General features: G+C 47.9%; 1 protein-coding gene across 7 annotated transcripts in view; it reads right to left on the reverse strand.

Annotated features, from left to right (window-relative positions):
• Positions 1-10791: 10791 nt before the first annotated feature.
• Positions 10792-19368, reverse strand: part of LOC310684662 (mitochondrial peptide methionine sulfoxide reductase-like) — a 47958-nt gene continuing 39381 nt past the window's right edge. For all 7 annotated transcript variants that reach the window (XM_083456110.1, XM_083456107.1, XM_083456111.1 and 4 more), the window contains one exon: positions 10792-11536. In XM_083456110.1, the coding sequence (XP_083312236.1) occupies positions 11378-11536 (159 nt within the window). In that variant the 3' untranslated portion in view covers positions 10792-11377. The remainder of the gene's footprint in view (positions 11537-19368) is intronic.

Here is a 19368-nt window from a genome sequence, read left to right on the forward strand (position 1 = left end):
AACCTTCCTATGGGCCCCTTGCAATTCAGAAGGTCTAGTATTACATTTTTCCTAAACTTGTGTGTGCCTGAGAAGGCCTGGCACTGTTACCTTTTGGGATGGGTCTCTTAGCTACTGTTTTTAGGCGGCTAATTGGAGGGCAGGATTTCAGCTAAAACGATTAGAGGAAGTCAAGGGCCTTGTGGATTTTATCACACGCTAGACATATGCCCACATTAAGGCTGGGGGAGAAATGTAATTTGGTTAGCATTTGAAGGTGAACTACCTTATCTGCACTTTCTGAAGCAATATGTGAGCTGAAACACAGCCATCCTTCAAAATCCGCACCTCTCCAAATTTTGCAAGGTAGGTTATTTGGTCAAGTAGTGCGCGCAAAAAATGCACGTGCTTCAGCAAAATGCACACAGAAGTGCATATAGTATGAAAATAGCATATGAAGCACATCATATTAGGTGAAACTGCTCTGCAAAAAAAAAATGTGTATAGTAGCCAAAATTCCATACAAAAATTTGCTGGCAAGATCCACACAAAAATGCTGGCAAATTTTCATTTCTTGTTTAAAAGAAAATCCCTTTCGTACCAGATGCTTCTCTCCTCCCCCCCCCCATAAAAAGCAGGATCCTTGCTTCTGAGTAGTGGTGTAAAGCAGAGATGGGAAACCTGTGGTCCTCCAGATGATGCTGGACTACAACTCCCAACCCCCCCAACCATTGGGCGATGCTGGCTGGGGCTGATGGGAAATGGAGTCTTTTGGAGAGCCACAGGTTCCCTGTTCCTGATTTACAGGAGTTTGCTGCAGGGCTGTAATCCCAAATTTGTTTTTGTTTGTTAATAATGCTTCTAGGCGACCCTTTCTCTTTAGAGATAGATGCAATGCAATGAATAACCTCAATGTAAAAATGAAGTATACAAGGGAATAACACACACAGAGCACGGTTCATGTTTACTTCTGACTGTCCATCTGTCCATTTCAGTTTCACTCCGTTTCTCATTTTCCAGTCTTTGGTCCTCCACATTTTCTCATCAGTTTGTGATTTTTAAAAACAAAGCCTCATATAAACCTTTATTATTTCTCCTCATGTACACATTTTTGTATGCAATTTTGCCTTAATAAATGCATCTTTGCAAAGCGTTTCCTCCCAGTATAATGCATTTTTGTATGTTACTATCCCTAACATGGGGACGCGAGTGGCGCTGTGGGTAAAACCTCAGTGCCTAGGACTTGCTGATCATAAGGTTGGCAGTTCGAATCCCCGCGGCGGGGTGAGCTCCCGTCATTCGATCCCTGCTCCTGCCCACCTAGCAATTCGAAAGCACCCCTAAGTGCAAGTAGATAAATAGGGACCGCTTTATAGCGGGAAGGTAAACGGCGTTTCCGTGTGTGGCGCTGGCTCGCCAGATGCAGCTCCGTCACGCTGGCCACGTAACCCAGAAGTGTCTTCGGACAGCGCCGGCTCCCGGCCTCTTGAGCGAGATGAGCACGCAACCCTAGAGTCGGTCACGACTGGCCTTCGGGCAGGGGTACCTTTACCTTTACCTTATCCCTAACATGCATTTCTATGCACACCATAACCATTTTTGCATTTTTGTACCCATTCCTTGGCTGGAGAAAAGTATCACAACATTCGGAGAAGTGCGACTTTTGATGAATGGCTGCATTTCAGTTCACATATTGTTCCAGAAAGTGCAGATTAAATAGGTTTGCCTTTAAGCGAGAACCAAATGGAATTTCTCCCCCATTCCGTCTTCTGAGTACACATGCGCAGGGTCGATTTCTCTGTGGGCTTGCAAAGAGCTCCGCTTTGACTCAGCATTTCAGCTCTTGCGAAGCTTATCTTTCCCCTCTTAAAATGTGGGTAAGTTGTTTTGTCCAGGAAATCCCAATCATGAAAAGCACGTGAGATAAAGTCGATCAGAAGAGAAGGAAACGATGCAAGAGCAGATTCAACAGCAAAACACGGGGAGGGTAATAGCAGGTGCTGGCTCTCCAGTGAGGTAAGAACATGAGAAGAGCCTGCTGAATCAGGCCGATGCCCCATGTGGATCAGCATCCGGCCCTCACTGTGGCCAATCAGATGCCTGAGAGAAAGCCACAAGCTGGATTCAAGCACAAGAGAACACTCCATGGAGGCAGAGCATAGCCATCATGGCTAGAAGCTATCAGTTGCCTTCCCCTCCACAAATTCATCTAATCCTCTTTTAAAGCCATCTAAATTGGTGGGCATCACTGCCTCCTGTGGGAGCGGGTTCCATAGTTTGACTCAAGGACTTAAGACTTCCCAATGTGGGAAGCCAGCCCTGCTGTGTTTTTAAGGCCCTTTTTAATATATATAATTTTTTAGTAAAGGTAAAGGTACCCCTGCCCGTACGGGTCAGTCTTGACAGACTCTAGGGTTGTGCGCCCATCTCACTCAAAGAGGCCGGGGGCCAGCGCTGTCCGAAGACACTTCCGGGTCACGTGGCCAGCGTGACATCGCTGCTCTGGTGAGCCAGAGCCGCACACGGAAACGCCGTTTACCTTCCCGCTAGTAAGCGGTCCCTATTTATCTACTTGCACCTGGGAGTGCTTTCAAACTGCTAGGTTGGCAGGCGCTGGGACCGAGCAACGGGAGCGCACCCCGCCGCGGGGATTCAAACCGCCGACCTTTCGATCGGCAAGCCCTAGGCACTGAGGCTTTAACCCACAGCGCCACCCGCGTCCCATAATTTTTTACCAACCACCAAAACACAAATAGTGAAACCCCCCAGGCAGCTGATACACTGGGCATACAATATTCAATAATATAAAGGTAAAGGTAAAGGGACCCCTGACCGTTAGGTCCAGTTGTAGACATTAGGGGTTGTGGCATTCATCTTGCTTTATTGGCCGAGGGAGCCGACATACAGCTTCTGAGTCATGTGGCTAGCATGACTAAGCCGCTTCTGGCGAACCAGAGCAGTGCACGGAAACACCATTTACATTCACGCCGAAGCGGTACCTCTTTATCTACTTGCACTTTGATGTCCTTCAGAACTGCTAGGTTGGCAGGAGCAGGGACCAAAGCAATGGGAGCTCACCCCATCGCGGGGATTCAAACCACCGACCTTCTGATCGGCAAGCCCTAGGCTCTGTGGTTTAACCCACAGCGCCACCCGTGTCCCATTCAATAATATACATATTCAATAATATACATTTTCAATAATATTTGCTAATAACATATTCAAATCAACCATATGTACACTTCTATATACCTTAACACTCCTCCCTCCACAAGGTTTATTTAACTTTTAACTTTGCCCCAAATTGTTCAAACCTACCAAAATAATTCAATATCTTCTCAAACCAATCCTCCTCTTTCTCACTGAACTTAAGCCCTTTCATTCTATGTATCTTCACAGTTAGGTACAGTGGTGCCCCACAAGACGAATGCCTTGCAAGACGGAAAACCCGCTAGACGAAAGGGTTTTCCGTTTTTCAATGCACTTTGCAGGACGAATTTCTCTATGGGCTTGCTTCGCAAGACGAAAATGTCTTGCGATTCTTGCGATTTTTTTTTTGCTCCCCACCCCCTTTTTCTAAGGCACTAAGCTGCTAATAGCCTTTTAGCAGCTAATCCGCTAATCCCTTAAGCCTTTAATAGCCGCTAATAGCCGCTAAACCGCTAATAGCGCTAATCCGCTAATAGGGTTGCTTCGCAAGACGAAAAAACCGCTAGACGAAGAGACTCGCGGAATGGATTCTTTTCGTCTTGCGAGGCACCACTGTATTCTAAAATTATAATATTATTCAGTTTATTTAAGGCCCTTTTTTAATTCTGCAAAGCAGGGCCCTCGACCTCTGCCCACAGGCCTTGTTTTGATGGTACCACTGGACCAAGGAAGGACCTTAAGAGACAGCTGGAAGCAGGCATTTTCCTCCCTCCCTGCCTGACTCACACAGTTCCTGTGTGTCCTGAGCCACCCTCTTGCACCTGTTTCTAAAATAACTTCCCTCAGTGAATCACCTGCAGGTTCAAGGCAGGCAGATTGCTCACTCCACTGAACTTTGAAATAAAGGAGTTCACCAGAGATCGTATCAAACAGTGGCTGGAGCCCATGGCACTCTGGGAATGTGGACTGTGGATCTGGAGACTCCTGATGTGTTTTTCCACACACTGCAGCAGACGTAGGGATGATGATTCATCACAGCAAATGGTTCAACAGCATCAGCAACCAAGAAGTATGTCCACTGACTTCTAAAACTGGCACTGAGTTGAAGTAACTTAGGGTCGCAACCAATGCTATTTTTACTCGGATAAAGTTGCTCACATTTGGAAAGAGGTAGACTCTACTGTGGGAGCAGGGCCGGAGCGGGAGAGTGCTAGAGTCCTGTCTGGTCAAGTTGCATGGGATCAATTCCAATCTGTTATCTCCGAGGATGTAGACAGGCTGCTTGGACACTGAGGTCCAGCTCCGAGGGCCTTCTGGCGGTTCCCTCACTGTGAGAAGTGGGGTTACAGGGAACCAGGCAGAGGGCCTTCTCGGTAGTGGCGCCCACCCTGTGGAACACCCTCCCTTCAGATGTGAAGGAAATAAGCCGCTATCCTATCTTTAAAAGACATCTGAAGGCAGCCCTGTTTAGGGAAGTTTTTGAAGTTTGATGTTTTATCGTGTTTTTAATATTCTGTTGGGAGCCACCCAGAGTGGCTGGGGAAAGCCAGCCCGATGGGAAGGGTATAAATAATAAATTATAATTATTATTACTCAGAGGAGACCCATTGGAATTAATCGGACTTAGGTCCGATAATTCAGTGGGTCTACTCACAAGGAGAACTTAGTTAGGTACAACCTCTTAGTTCTTCACAAATATTCTCAGTAGCGAAAATAAATAAATCCTATTATTATTATTATCACTGGCTGTCCATACACTACCAGTCCAGGTTCAAGGGCCGTAACAAATTGGGTCCAGGATACTTCAAAGACCCACCAGTCACTTATATCCCTGCCCATTCATTGAGATATTTGGGAGAGTCACTGTTACTGGTCCCCCGTGGCTCAGATGGATGGTTTATACTCTCCAGGAGCTGTGCGTTCAGTATGGTGGGGCCAATTTTATGGAACTCCTTTCCAGTCAAGGTCAGAAAGGGCCCCTCCCTGTTGAATCACTGGTACCTAATAATAATAATAATAATAATAATAATAATAATAATAATAGTAATAATAAATTTTATTTATATCCCGCCCTCCCCAGCCGAAGCTGGGCTCAGGGCGGCTAACAACAATCAAAATAATCCAGCATTCTAAAAACATTCATTATAAAATTAATTAAAATCAAATTGATGGCAACCGTTAAGCAAAATTCTGTGCAGATTGCCAGAGGAGGGGGTCAGGCTGCGCCCTGACCAAAGGCCTGGTGGAACAGCTCTGAATACTTTTTAAAATTCCAGCAGGCATCTTAACTGAATTCTGGTTTTTACAGTTTTAATTAATTTTGACTTTCATTATTTTGGTGTAACTTGCAGGGCTGGCCTTAGATGTGTTACTATGAGAGGTTAAAAAAAATAAAATGGCTCCTCCTCTGCTGTGCACCCAGGTTCATGAGCCTGTGGGTGCACCTCAAGGCAACATACAATTAAAAAGCAATAAACCTTCCAATGCACTGTAAATAGCAATCAAAAACGGAAACACAACATCGCTAACCACTTAATACAAACAATAACAACCCAGAGACACACAAACCATGTAATCACCACCGCCGCTAAAATTAATCAGCCAGACTAAGCAATACCAACAGCATTAACAAATGAAAGATTTAAAAATTATTCAAAAGGCTGAGAGGAAAGAAAGGTGGTTAAGTTGCCCTATCTGGGGGGAAAAACCATTAGCTTATTCATTCGCAGTGCCTTGCTCACCGTCACATAGGCAAATCCGATTGCTTATGGAGAGTTGTCCTGTTCATTGTTGTGAGATCTCTGATTGGCTGGAATGGCCCCCTTTGCCTATACAGCAAAGGCGGGGAAACATCTGTAACCCTTCAGATGTTATGTTGAACTCCAGCTTCCATCAGCCCCAGTCAGCATGGCCAATGGTCAGGGATGATGGGAGCTGGAGTCCAGCAACATTTCCACACCACTGCCATAAAGTGAAAAAAGCAGCAACTGGGGGTGGGGGTGGGGTGCACACGCAAACACACCTCATGGAAGAGAGAATGCTGCTGCATAGGATGGGGGGGGGAGGTGAATATTTGCAGAATTCCTACCCAAGCCAAAATGTTGGTCTGTACCCCAAAATACAAAAACAAAAATAGAATTTGTAACATGCAGCTCTAATAGCTATTCAGCTGCTTCCCAGTTCAGAGCCAAAAGTAATTGTTTCAGGGTAACCCTGGTAGGTAAAGATGTTGTTGTTTAGTTGTTTAGTCATGTCCGACTCTTCGTGACCCCCTGGACCAGAGCACGCCAGGCACTCCTGTCTTCCCCTGCCTCCCGCAGTTTGGGCAAACTCATGCTGGTAACTTCAAGATCACTGTCTAACCATCTCGTCCTCTGTCGTCCCCTTCTCCTTGTGCCCTCCATCTTTCCCAGCATCAGGGTCTTTTCCAGGGAGTCTTCTCTTCTCATGAGGTGGCCAAAGTACTGGAGCCTCAGTTTCACGAACTGTCCTTCCAGTGAGCACTCAGGGCTGATTTCCTTCAGAATGGATAAGTTTGATCTTCTTGCAGTCCATGGGACTCTCAAGAGTCTCCTCCAGCACCATAATTCAAAAGCATCAATTCTTCAGTGACCAGCCTTCTTTATGGTCCAGTTCTCACTTCCATACAGCTGCTTCCCAGTTCAGAGCCAAAAGTCATTGCTTCAGGGTAACCCAGGTAGGTAAAGATAATAGAAAGTTCATGCTAGGTCCTGACTTAAAATACAGGTGGTGACTCCATCTGGAATTGCCAGCAGCTGTCCAGGACTATTGTTTGGATTACTCAAGGGTTTCAAGTCGTAAATGCACTATGCCTTTGCAACACCTTATTTTATTCAAAGAATTATGGGCACTGTCTTTTGCTGCTCAGTTAACAATTCACAGCAGAGATGGATTTAGGGGAGCCTCGGGGGCACTGCTAGTATGATGCAGAATGGAAAGTGAGAGGTATGGGGGTGCTGGGTTTTGGTGTTGCGCAGGGAACAGCTGAAATTTGAGACCCCAAGGTCTGCCACTGTTCACAGGAGCCGTTGAATTGTAGAATTGGGAGGATCATCAAGACCAACCCCCTGCAATGCAGGAATATTCAGATGTACCAAATGGGAATCGAACCTGCAACCTTGGCATTATCATCACCACACTTTAACCAACCAAGCTATCCAGGCCATTAGGACAAATGGGGTGCTCCCCCACTAACCTCACTGTGCCCCGAAGGCCAACTTCCTCCTCCTCCTCCATCTCAGTGTTGCCCTTGTAGAACTCAGCAGGGAGGATGGGGACAAAACTAGGGTTTAGTTGGCTCTGGAGCCACCTACTGTTGGGCTCCGAGCCTTCTGCCTCTTGTATCCCAATGGGCACCAGTCACAGATCAGGTGTTTGTGGTTTATGGCCCCAACCCGTTTCGTATCAGCCATTTCACTTTTGCATCAGGTCCCGCCTGAAAAACCCCTTTCCCCTTTGCATGGATTACTTCTTTCTCTTTCATTCTCAATCGACAGATCGATGCTGGCCAGGAGAGGCTGATTTGGTTATGCCTTTTTATTTTTATTTTGGTGCATGCAGCACACTCTGATTAATGTCGCAGCTCCCCCTGCTGGCAGGCTCTTGGAACACAGCTACAAAGGCAGGAAAAAAAGAGGGCAGCCCCAAAACTTTTGTAGGCAGAAACAGTATTGGAAGAAGAACAGGATATAACCAGCTCCCCTTTATACCACCATGAGCACATCGTCATGAATGCACAATAGAAACAAAGTCCGGGTTATCATTCTTGGCACTCTGGGCTCCTTTTCCAACAGAGAAGCAGGACAAAAATAAGCTTGCTAAATAAATACAGGGACATACACTGAAATACTGATGTGCCAGAGTGTTCTGTATTTCTTCTATTTGTTTAATTAATTATTTTTAAAGGACAGCCTTCTAAGGCTGCCTTTCATTAAAGTGGGGGGGGGGGTGAGTTAAATTGAATTCAGTGGGATGTGCAACACAACCCCTTGCAGGTCCCCCCAGGAGCAAGTCCCACTACGTTCAGTGGAGCTTGGGTTAACTGCATATAAGACGGCTGCCTTACTGAACTCAGTGGCAGATCAGTTCCGTTTTGCATGCAGAAGGATTTAGGTTCAACCCCCAGCATCTCCAGGTATGGCTAGGAAAGAATCATGTCTGAAAGCGCAGAGCCACTGTCAGCCAGTGCAGACAGACCTGAGTTAGATAGGCCAATCATCTGATTCAGTTATAAGGCAGGATCCTGTGCACCTCAATTATTTCTATGTTCTAAAACGGGTGTGGGTGCATGCTTCCATGTAACCCAATCATTTGCATGTCGGGCACATGGGAATTAAATGCGGCTCCCATGTAAATTTATGTAGGGTTGCAGCCTTGGACATATCCCCTCCCCACTCCCGACAACACATGCTTTCCCCCACTAAATGCATTTATCACTGTATATGTTGACACATGGATTGCTTTACAGCTGCCTGGCTGCTGGTGGTGTTTTTTTTAAAGCACCGCCAGTCACTGGAACAGTACAATTAGCATATGCAGATGAGCTACTGCTCCACTTCCCCCCTTCCCCCTCAATTCTTCTGGAAGCCGTAGCAACTTGAAAAAAGGGCGTGTGTTGCTAGCAGCATTACTCTATGATGTTTTGGAGGGTGCCGAAGCAGGAATGTTTTCCCCCAGTTGTGATCTACTTTGAATTCAATGACTTTATGCAACACAGAGAAGAGCCTACATTGGCACCAGTACCACCATGAACATCAGAGGGCACTTCCAAAAGATGGAGATATTATGAGTCCCGTCCCTCAACACACACAAACAATGCTAATAGCTAATCTTTGAGAGAGACTCTTCTCTCAATCCTGCTACACGCACTGAAGACGTTTAAGCAGTTGATTTGTGATGTAGTGCCATTTCTTCAACCTCAGGGCCCTAGATGTGGGTAGACTACAACTCCCATCGCCATTAACCATTGGGCTGTGAAATGCACCTTGAAAACAGAGCAGCGTTATAAATGGTCCCGTGGCCAATCAGGAGGCAGGAGCAGAGAGGAGCCAATCAGAGCCCTGTGGGTGTGGCATAGCTTGCCACAGCCAATGGGTAGAAAGAATGGGAAGGAGAGACCCAAGCCAGCTGTCTTGCACTGCAGATTGGTGAAATGAGGAAGGAGCTGCGTAGCTGCATGCAATAGCAGCTGGCCTGCTGTATGCCCATAAGACACAGCGGAGGGAGAAAACAAGGCCTTGGCTTTAGTCACAGCTCACAGATGTGGAAAATCCTGAATAATATTTAATAGTTCTAGGCAGCCTCTCTAAGTCACGGTGACCTAAAGAGAACGCTACAAAGGAAAGCACAGGAGAGATAGTATTTGGTGCAAAAACCACTGCCAAAACTCTCTGGGCTTGACCACAGTAGCAATTAACATGTGTTTGAACCTGGAACCTAAATTTTTGGCCCATCATCCACATGACAGCCTCCTTTCAGCATTCAGTTAAGAGTCCCCCTATCCCTGGGACAATCCAAAAAGGGAAAATAAGCCTACCTCACTGCCATCAGTGAGCTGGACACATTGCAGTGGGGCTTAATTTATGGGTTGGCATGTCAGAACTTAAAAAAAAAAAAATCCCTTTCCCGCTTCCACATCCCCTGCTTCCTCTATGGCTCTTGTCTGTCTTCCAGTAGTTCTCCCGACAACTTTTGGTAAGAGTCAAGAGTTTCTTTAAATGCAGCTGCACTGGAATTGGGTTTTTTCCGCTGCCTACAACCACCTACTTAGAGCCAGTGTGGTGTAGTGGTTAAGAGCGGTAGTCTCGTAATCTGGGGAACCAGGTTCGCGTCTCCGCTCCTCCACATGCAGCTGCTGGGTGACCTTGGGCCAGTCACACTTATTTGAAGTCTCTCAGCCCCACTCACCTCACAGAGTGTTTGTTGTGGGGGAGGAAGGGAAAGGAGAATGTTAGCCATTTTGAGTCTCCTGAAGGGGAGTGAAAGGTGGGATATCAAATCCAAACATTGCAGGCTGTCTCAGTTGTCTCCAGAAGAGCTGAAAATGGCTTCTTACTGGTGAGGGCCAATGGGATTGTGAGCATTGTGCCAAGGACATCCACCCTTTTCCTCTCTCTGCCCCTCTGGAGGGCTGCTCCTTAGCAGGCTGTTGGTGGAATCATGCACAATACACACATACATCTATGTTGCAAGTCTGGGTGCAACTCAGCTTGCAGAAGAGAGGTTTTGCGTGGGTTAAAAGAGACAATGTTATGGACTTCCAGATTCCCAAACTATCTCTGTACCTTTAACCTCTTGAGCTGACCTCTCTCTCTTTGATGTTAGACTGATGTTCTCAGGTTGCATCCTGCTTACAACTTCCTCTTCCTTCTCCTACTTGAACCTCAAGATAAGCGGTCACCTTTAATTATCCTCTATGAAAACAAAGAACCAGGTATGGCTGCCTTGTTCTTCTCTAGACTAGAAAATTTTCTATCCAAGTTACAGATTTCCTACAATAAACAACTTTGTTGCTTTCTTAGCTGCAAGCACCTCTGTGTGGGCAATGGCAACTGGCACAAAGTCTGCTCTCTAGCCCAATTTTCACCAGCCAAATGCTGCTGACTCTGCATACAGAAGGGTTTCAATAGGTAACTGGCCCAGTTGGTCCCAATATTATATTTATTTCTTAAAAAAACACAAAAACCACAGGAGTCCAGAAGTGGTGGCAGTGCTAATAGAAGGGCATAGAGAACAACACACAGCTCCAATACAACCCAGCTAGCAGTGCCCAACTGTTGTGGATGGGAAACATCTGCACAGAAAATTGAAGGGACTTGTGTGCGGACAACCATGGTGCGACGCATGTGTTAATCCCTCAGTGTGAACACAGCCTCAGAGCAATGGCAATCTCGTCTTTCTGCAGCAACCCTCTCTGAGGCAGGACTGGACATCTGAAGAGGCCGCAACCAGGAAGAAGGCACCACTTTCCTATGTGAGGCCTGTATAGGTGGGTAGCTGTGTCTTATCCAAGGCACAGGACGGTCTCCTGGCAGGCTGGCTGTTGTCTGCCTCCTTCCCCAAATCTTGCAGCATCCCACAAACACAAAGGAAGGAAAGGACAGCCCCAATTGCTAAATTACAGCTGAATTAAGGAGGATGCTAGGCTGCTTCGGTTTCCATGGCAACTGCTGAAGGGTTCCGATCACCATGGTTCCCAAGAACACTCCCCTTTGGAGGAGGCGGGCTCTCATTTGCCAATGGGGCAGGCAACCCCAGTGCCTTTCAGGCCGCAAAACCCCTCGGGGTTTTTGTGCAGGTATTGCTGGTGGTAATCTTCAGCGTAGTAGAACTTGCCGGCCTCCTGGATCTCGGTTGTTATCCGTCCCCTTTGCTTCTTAGACAGCTCCTGCCAAAGGATGACAGTAACAGAAGAGACATTCAGATAGTTAGCACTCCCAGCAGGATGGTTAGAGCAAAACGCAAACCACCGGATAGGTAACATACGCCCTTCTAGATGTTGTCAAGACTACAGCTCCCAACATCCCTGACCAATGACTGTATTGGCTGAGGCTGATGGGATTTGGAGTTCAACCATTATCCGCAGGGCCATAGCTCACTATCGCCTAGTACACTGACTGACAGCAACCCTCTAGGATTTCAGATGGGGATCTTTCTCAGCTAGGCCTGGAGATGCCTGGATAGCTCAGTTGGTTAGAGCATGGTGCTGAGGGCACTAAGGTTGCAGGTTCAATCCCTGTATGGGGCAGTTGCATATTCCTGCTGCGCAGAGGGTTGATCCTCATGGTCTCTTCCAACTCTATGAGTCTATGCCGGGTACTGGAACCTGAAACCTTCTGCTTGCAAAGCATGTCTTCTACTAATGAGCTATGTATGGCCTCCCCCCACCTGCCTGCAGGTTCTTTAGTTACAAGTCTATGCCACCACCGCCTTCATAGCATCCGTCAAATTTTGGAAGCTTGGTGCTGGAGATATAAAATATCGAGATGCTTATGCTAATTTCACCACGCGTGAAAAGAACACAAGTTTATGGCCCACGTGACTGTGAAGGTGGCTGCACTTGGAATAATGTGCACAGTTCTGGCTGCCTCAGCTCAAAAAGGATACAGGACAGCTGGAAAAGAAAAGAGGAAAAAGCAGCCAAAATGATCAAGGGGATGGGAGTGACTCCCTTATGAAGAAAGGTTGCCACGTTTGGGACTTTAGGGAAAAGGTGACATGACAGAAGTCTATAAAATTTAGAATTTATGGGCACCAAATGAAGCGGAATGTTGGGTAGACCAAAGAAAATACTCCACACAGTGTGTAATTAAACTATGGAGCCTGTTCCTCCTGAAGGTAAAAGGTAAAGGTAAAGGACCCCTGGAGTGTTAAGTCCAGTCAAAGGCAACTATGTGGTGCGGCACTCATCTCACTTTCAGACCAATAGAGCCAGCATCTGTCCACAGACTGCTTTCCGGGTCATGTGGCCAGCATGTCTAAACCATTTCTGACACAACAAAACACCGTGATGGAAACCAGAGCGCACAGAAACACCGTTTACCTTCCCGCCACAGTGGTACCTATTTATCTACTTGCACTGGCATGCTTTCGAACGGCTAGGTTGGCAGGAGCTGAGACAGAGCAACGGGAGCTCACCCTGTCACAGGGATTCGAACTGCCAACCTTCTGATCGGCAAGCCCAAGAGGCTCAGTGCGTTAGACCACAGTACCACCCGTGTCCCTGATTCTCCTGCAGGAGGCAGTGATGGTCACTGACTTGGATGGCTTCAAGAGGACTGAGCAAATTCATGGAGGATGAGACTGTCCAATGGCTGTGTTCTGCCTCCATGGTTAGAGGCTATATGTTTCTGAACACCAGCTGTGGGAAACCATGGGAGGGGAGAGGGTTTTCATGCTCAGGTCCTCCTTGAGGGTTGCCCACAGGCATCTGGGTTGCCACCTTGAGAAGAGGATGCTGGACTAGACGGGCCATTGCCCTGATCCAGCAGGCTCTGCTCAGTGTTGGCCTCTGGGCGCTCACTGGCATGTGGCCCTGGAAGGTTATCCAGAGAGGAACTATGGAGCCTGTTCCTCCTGCAGGTAAAAGGTAAAGGTAAAGGACCCCTGGAGTGTTAAGTCCAGTCAAAGGCAACTATGTGGTTTCCCGCCCCTGCAGTAGATGGAGGGCAGACAAGACACAAGTTGTTCACAGAACACATTTTCAGTCAGTGAAATTCGTTGCCACAAGGTTGGGGTCTGGTGAGAACAGAGGAAAGATGAGGCTATCATGGCACATTTAATCAGCTGAGGTTTGTGCATGGAATCTTAAGTTAATATCATTTTTAATCTCGGTGGCTCCTGTGCATTTTGGGCTTGTGGATTTGTTACATGATTGATTCTCCTGCAATCTGCATTAATTGAGTTACTTCTCGGCCTGTCACTTATGTTTTCACGTTGCCTGGAAATGTTATGATCTAGTAATTATAAATTGCATGTTTTGATGAATTGCTTAATGGATTAATGCCTAATATTTTTTTTTATATGTCTGTCTCATCTTATTACAAATTTGTGCTTTAAGTACCAAGGTCTGGTAGACTAACATTATTTTTGCATTGTATACAGTGGTACCTCGGGTTAAGAACTTAATTCGTTCTGGAGGTCCATTCTTAACCTGAAACTGTTCTTAACCTGAGGTACCACTTTAGCGAATGGGGCTTCCCGCTGCCACCGCCACGCCGCCGCTGCACGATTTCTGTTCTCATCCTGAAGCAAAGTTCTTAACCCGAGGTACTATTTCTGGGTTAGCGGAGTCTGTAACCTGAAGCGTCTGTAACCTGAAGCGTCTGTAACCCGAGGTACTACTGGATTTTTGTCAGTTTAATGCAAACCACCTTTAACGCATAGGGAAGGACGGACATTGGCAAAGTGAGGTGATGATCAGTAACTCCAATCGCTTTAGAATGGGGTGAGGAACCTGTGGCCCTCCAGATGTTGCCAGAGAACAACATCCCACCATCCCAGTCAGGCTGAGGCTGATGGGAGCTGGACTCCATCAATATCTGTGGGGGTCACAGGTCAACCACTTTTCCTTTAGAAGGTGATTGGACAAATTCAGGGTGGAGGGGTCCACCGACAGCCTGGAGAGCACCATCACCATTCTGGTAGCCCTTGCAACCTAACTCACTCTTCAGCGCCAAATCTAGGGTGGTGCTCTGTGCCCTGCTTTCACCTGGGCAGAGCAATAGCTGAAGGTTTCAGTCAGCCTTCAAACCCATGGCTGGCACTACCACTCTGCATCCTTGGGCAGCTTCTGATGCCCCAGCAAAGCCTACTGGCGTTGACGCCTGCTTTTAAATTGCTCCCTTCCCTCCCTGGATTTGGGGCTTACCGCAGCTGGCCGCCATTTTAAATTTCCCAGAAATGCCATTGTGGATAATTAAAATGGCAGGCAGCTCGCATCCGCCGCCTGCCGCAAGACCACAGAACGACGGCGGCGGCAAGCCGTTGCCCACCACTTCCATCTTGGGCCTCCCTGTCAAGCTTGGAGACGCTCAGCGGCACTGAAATTTCTAGGCGAATTCTCAAGCAAGGAGGTAGGAGGAGACAGACACTGTCAAAACGAATTACTTCCGTCCGATGGGCTTAGGAGGGATTGGCCTGCTTCCTCCGGCATCTCCTCTACCCTTTCCCCTTTAGCGATAGAGGTAGCGAGCCTCTTAAGCCTTGGTGCCAAGTACAGCTTCCCCTCTCCTCCTAGTTGGCGGCCTTCACGTAGGGAGGTGATGGTAAGGAGGGAGAGGAGAAGCCAATGGATGTCTTCAGCAGTGGTGGGAGGGATCTGCATCACGAGAAACGTGGAGGGGGGGGGAAAGGGCGGACGCAGCCCAGCTTCCCAGCCATCTCTTTAAATGCAATTAAGGATGCTGCCCACTTCAAAGGCTCTGCCAACTCTGGAGGGCTTCCAGCCAACAACACTGGGCTGCACATGTTTTGGGCAGGGTGGGGGAGTGCGTAACAGCTGAGAGGGAGGCAGGGGAGGAGGGAGGCGCATGGCTCTCCAGGGCTCAGAACAATGAGGCTTATCGCAGGCAGAGTTAATTCACAGGCATCACGGATGGTGCGTGCAAGAGAGCCGATAAGACAACACAGTTAATTAACTGGAACCCAGCTGGGCCTGGTGCTGGCAGAGAAGCTGCAGCGGGAAAAGAGCAGCGGAAAGCAGGCTTGCAGAGACAGAGAGAATGGGCAGGGTGATGTGGGTGCTTGTGGATGTTACAGGGGTCATAGATCCTAAGGAATTTATTTTCTTCCTCCCCCCCCCCCTCTCCAGTTCTCTCTATTAGCAGGATGGGCATGGGTGGAACTAATTGAAAAGCTCGCCTCTTTGATCTCCAGCCCCCAGGAACTTTCCCTCATCCAGCACTGCTTTCTCTGCAGCGCTTTGGGAGGTACATCCGTTCCCATACAAGCATCACTAGGACATAGACAAGGGATGGGGAACCTTTAACTATTGAGGGCCACATTTCAGGATGCTGATAGCGGGTGGAGATGAAGTGGATACATCCACCCTGCTTGCTTGCTGTCTCTCTGCCGCCACCGCTGCCTCTCCCTACTGCCTCTCTGTGTGTGTCACCCCCCCCTTTCTCTTTTGCTCTGCCACCCACTTTCTCTGTGTGTCACTGACTTTCTCTCTCTGCCACCTTCTCTCTCTCCCCCCTCCCAACCTGCTTTCTCTCCCCCATGCCTGTTCTTCCTCCCCACCCCATGGGCTACCAGGGAAAGGACAAATTGCTCTTGTCTTAAGCCCGAACTAGATGCTTGCAGAGGCATTTCCGCCCCCACCCCAATAACTCCACCCATGTTTGCCTTTTTCCTATCCTTCCCCGCCCCTCTTGCAACCTTTCTTCCCTCCCTCCAGACTCCTCCTCTGATAAGAATTAGGCCAAGGGTCCCTACCCTTCTTATAAAGGGTCAGATTCAAAAGAAGAGCCACCCACTAGACCACATCAAAGAATTGGCTAGTCTGCATTCCATTCCCCACATTAGCCAATCAGATGCTTCAAGGATGCCCACCAGCAACTGGTACCCAATGGCATGAATGCAGGGCCTGCATTTATGTATCACAATCAGTTTAGAAGCCTTGAAATCCACCAATCAAGCAATCCGTATTTTAGCCTATACAGAACACACCCTAAATGGGGGGGAGGGGGAGTGAATCACTACCCTATCCTGGAACATCCCAGAGCAACTCTTTGAACCTATGCAAAGTTCCCATTCCCACCTGAGTGCTCCTGGTGGCAGCTAAAAATGTTGCTTGTTTGCCCATCACTCACTTATCTCTTACCAGCCACCAAGAAAGATTGCTGAAGAGAGGCCCTTTATTTTATAGCATGGGTAGGCAAACTAAGGCCTGGGGGCCGGATCCGGCCCAATAGCCTTCTAAATCCAGCCCGTGGACCATCTGGGAATCAGCATGTTTTTACATGAGTAGAATGTGTCCTTTTATTAAAAATGCATCTTTGGGTTATTTGTGGGGCATAGGAATTCATTCATTCCCCCCCCCTTCAAAATATAGTCCGGCCCCCCCACAAGGTCTGAGGGACAGTGGACCGACCCCCTGCTGAAAAAGTTTGCTGACCCCTGCTTTATAGGGAGTAAAAAAGCAGTATATAAATGACTGCCATAAGCCCTTGTACAATTAGGCACTCTCAACAGCATAATGCACCACTGGTTCAGACACCAAAGCAACCATGTGGGTGTGGGGGCGCATAGATGCGTGGGGGGTGTATGAAAACGTGTATCTTGGCTGGTGGAAGCAAGAGGTTTCCGTGCCCCCTTTATGCCCAACCACTTAAAGATCTGTGTCTTTTTCCATCTGTGATCACCCAAGCAGCTGCCAATGGGAAGCACAGATCCTGCCTTCATGCTGCTGCCTCTGTCATCAGCATCAGTTACCTGCTCTGGTCATCTTTTGAAGACACACCTCCTGCTCCAACCTCAAAAAGCATTTTCTCTGAAAGCTGGAAAGCTTTATTGCTTCTCTGGACTTTACTGCTATTCCCAGTGGCTTGCAACGATGCTTTTATTGTAAATTTTGGAAAGATATGTGCGTATGTGCGTTTTAATTCACAGTGCAACGCTTTAGAATTTTATTTTATTTTATTGATATATTAATCGGCATAAAGATGGTCTTAAACAAGTAAGCAAATGAGAGCAGGGTTGGAAAGGGGCCCCCGTAGGAAAAGGCAATGCTATTGAGACAGGATCCCAGGTGGCTCTGGACAGCAAGGAGGCTCCCTGCCCTTGGAGCTATTAATAAATGCTAAGATGTCTCTTCTGCCACATGCAGGCCTCAGATGAGCAAAGCTCTAGGGGCCCCTCCAGGGAGCAGGGAGCAAAGTGCCTAGTATTTAGGCTCCGCAGAGAACAGAATATATAAATAACAGATTGTTCCTAGAGGCAGCATGCTGTCCCACTACCCTCTGGGATGGGGGCTATTGAATATTTTCTCCCTGGTGGGGTATATCTTAGCATGACTAATGGGCTGTTGGAAGCAAACCTGCCATCAGTGCAGAGCTGAGCGACATGTCATATTTGGGATCACCAAGACGGAGACAGTTTCTGGTCTCAAAGTTATGCTGCTGAGTAGCCAGAGACACATACATACAAACACAAGCGGGGAAAAAGAAGATATTCTGGATGCATCGAAGAGTAACCAACCTGTTATAGCTAGGGTTAACTCGATGCAGCCCATTGGCCCTTAGGACATAGCTGTCAACGTTTTCCTTTTTTTAAAGGAAATTCCCTTATTCCGAATAGGATTCCTCGCAAGAAAAGGGAAATGTTGACAGCTATGACTTAGGAGCATAGGCTTGCCAGGATTTCAGGCGAGGGTCTCTCCCTTCTACCTGTAGATGGGGGGTATCAGAGATGCATCGTATTAGGGAAAACCTGTTTGAAAAGATGCACATGTTTGGCAAAACCGCACACAAAAATGTGAATATTTAGGGCAGGGGTCAGCAACCTTTTCCAGCAGGGGGCCGGTCCACTGTCCCTCAGACTAAACTTGGGGGGGGGGGGAACGAACAAATTCCTATGCCCCACAAATAACCCAGAGTTGCATTTTAAATAAAAGCACACATCCTACTCATGTAAAAACACGCTGATTCCCAGACCGTCCGCAGGCCAGATTTAGAAGGTGATTTGGCCGGATCCAGCCCCTGGGCCTTAGTTTGCCTACCCAAGAGGACGTTAAACTGGAATTTGCAAGCTGATGTGGGAATGTGGAGAACAGACCTTAAGACTGAAAATATTAAGAAACTGAAATTGACCGATTTGTCCATCCATAGTCCGAAGCGTCTCACTGTGGCTCCACCTAGGAAGACGGAAGCTTCCCAAAGTCATCCAGGTTGCCCTTGATCTCACCTTTTCCCAACAGCCTGCAAATGTGGAGTTTCTTTGCTCACCAGAGGCTGCTGTTCAACCAGCTCTGCCTACAACAACCCCCTCACCAACACCCTGCGCCCCATCTATCCTCGGACACCTCCCTCCCCTCCAGTTCAGGCACACGCCGACGTCTGCCCAGCACGTGCCGATTCCAAGCAGGGTTGCCCTTAATTGCCTCTGCAATGGCGGCCGGGGGGTGGGGGGTGGCAAATGGCTTACGGCAATGAATCACATTGAAAGGGGCGGTGGGTGGAGAGGCTACACCTGCCTGTGCCGCTGACCTTTGCACCCTAGCTGCCAATTGCCGTGGTGGCAAGTTGCCAAGGAAACCAGCATATTCTCTCTCCCCGCCCCTGGCGCAACCCCTCTTTTCCAGCCCATAGTGCACATATGGCCTTGGAGGAGCAATTATCTGCATGCTCTCCCGCCTGCCTTTGTTGTGGGCATGGCTCAGAGGGCAAGTCCTATTCACCGGAGGGCAAAGAAACAAGGCATATGTGTGTGTGTGTGTGTGTGTGTGTGTGTGTGTCCAAAAGCCCCATTGGTATCTCAGGTCCTATGAAAATGTCAGCAACGAAACAGCGGGCGAATATCTCCCCTGGGACCCTTTTATTTAAGGGATTTTATCAACCGCCTTTCAACACCCGTTTCCAAAACAGGTGGCAACATCAACCTACATAAGGAGGATTAAAATATTAAGCAATATTAACAAGCAAGCAAGCCATGGGGGGGGGGGGCGGATCCCAGCACCAGGATCCTGCTAACAGGAGCTTTGCTCCCCACCCCTCAAAG

Source organism: Podarcis tiliguerta (assembly GCF_965153285.1).
Source record: "Podarcis tiliguerta genome assembly, chromosome: 8".
Taxonomy (NCBI): domain Eukaryota; kingdom Metazoa; phylum Chordata; class Lepidosauria; order Squamata; family Lacertidae; genus Podarcis; species Podarcis tiliguerta.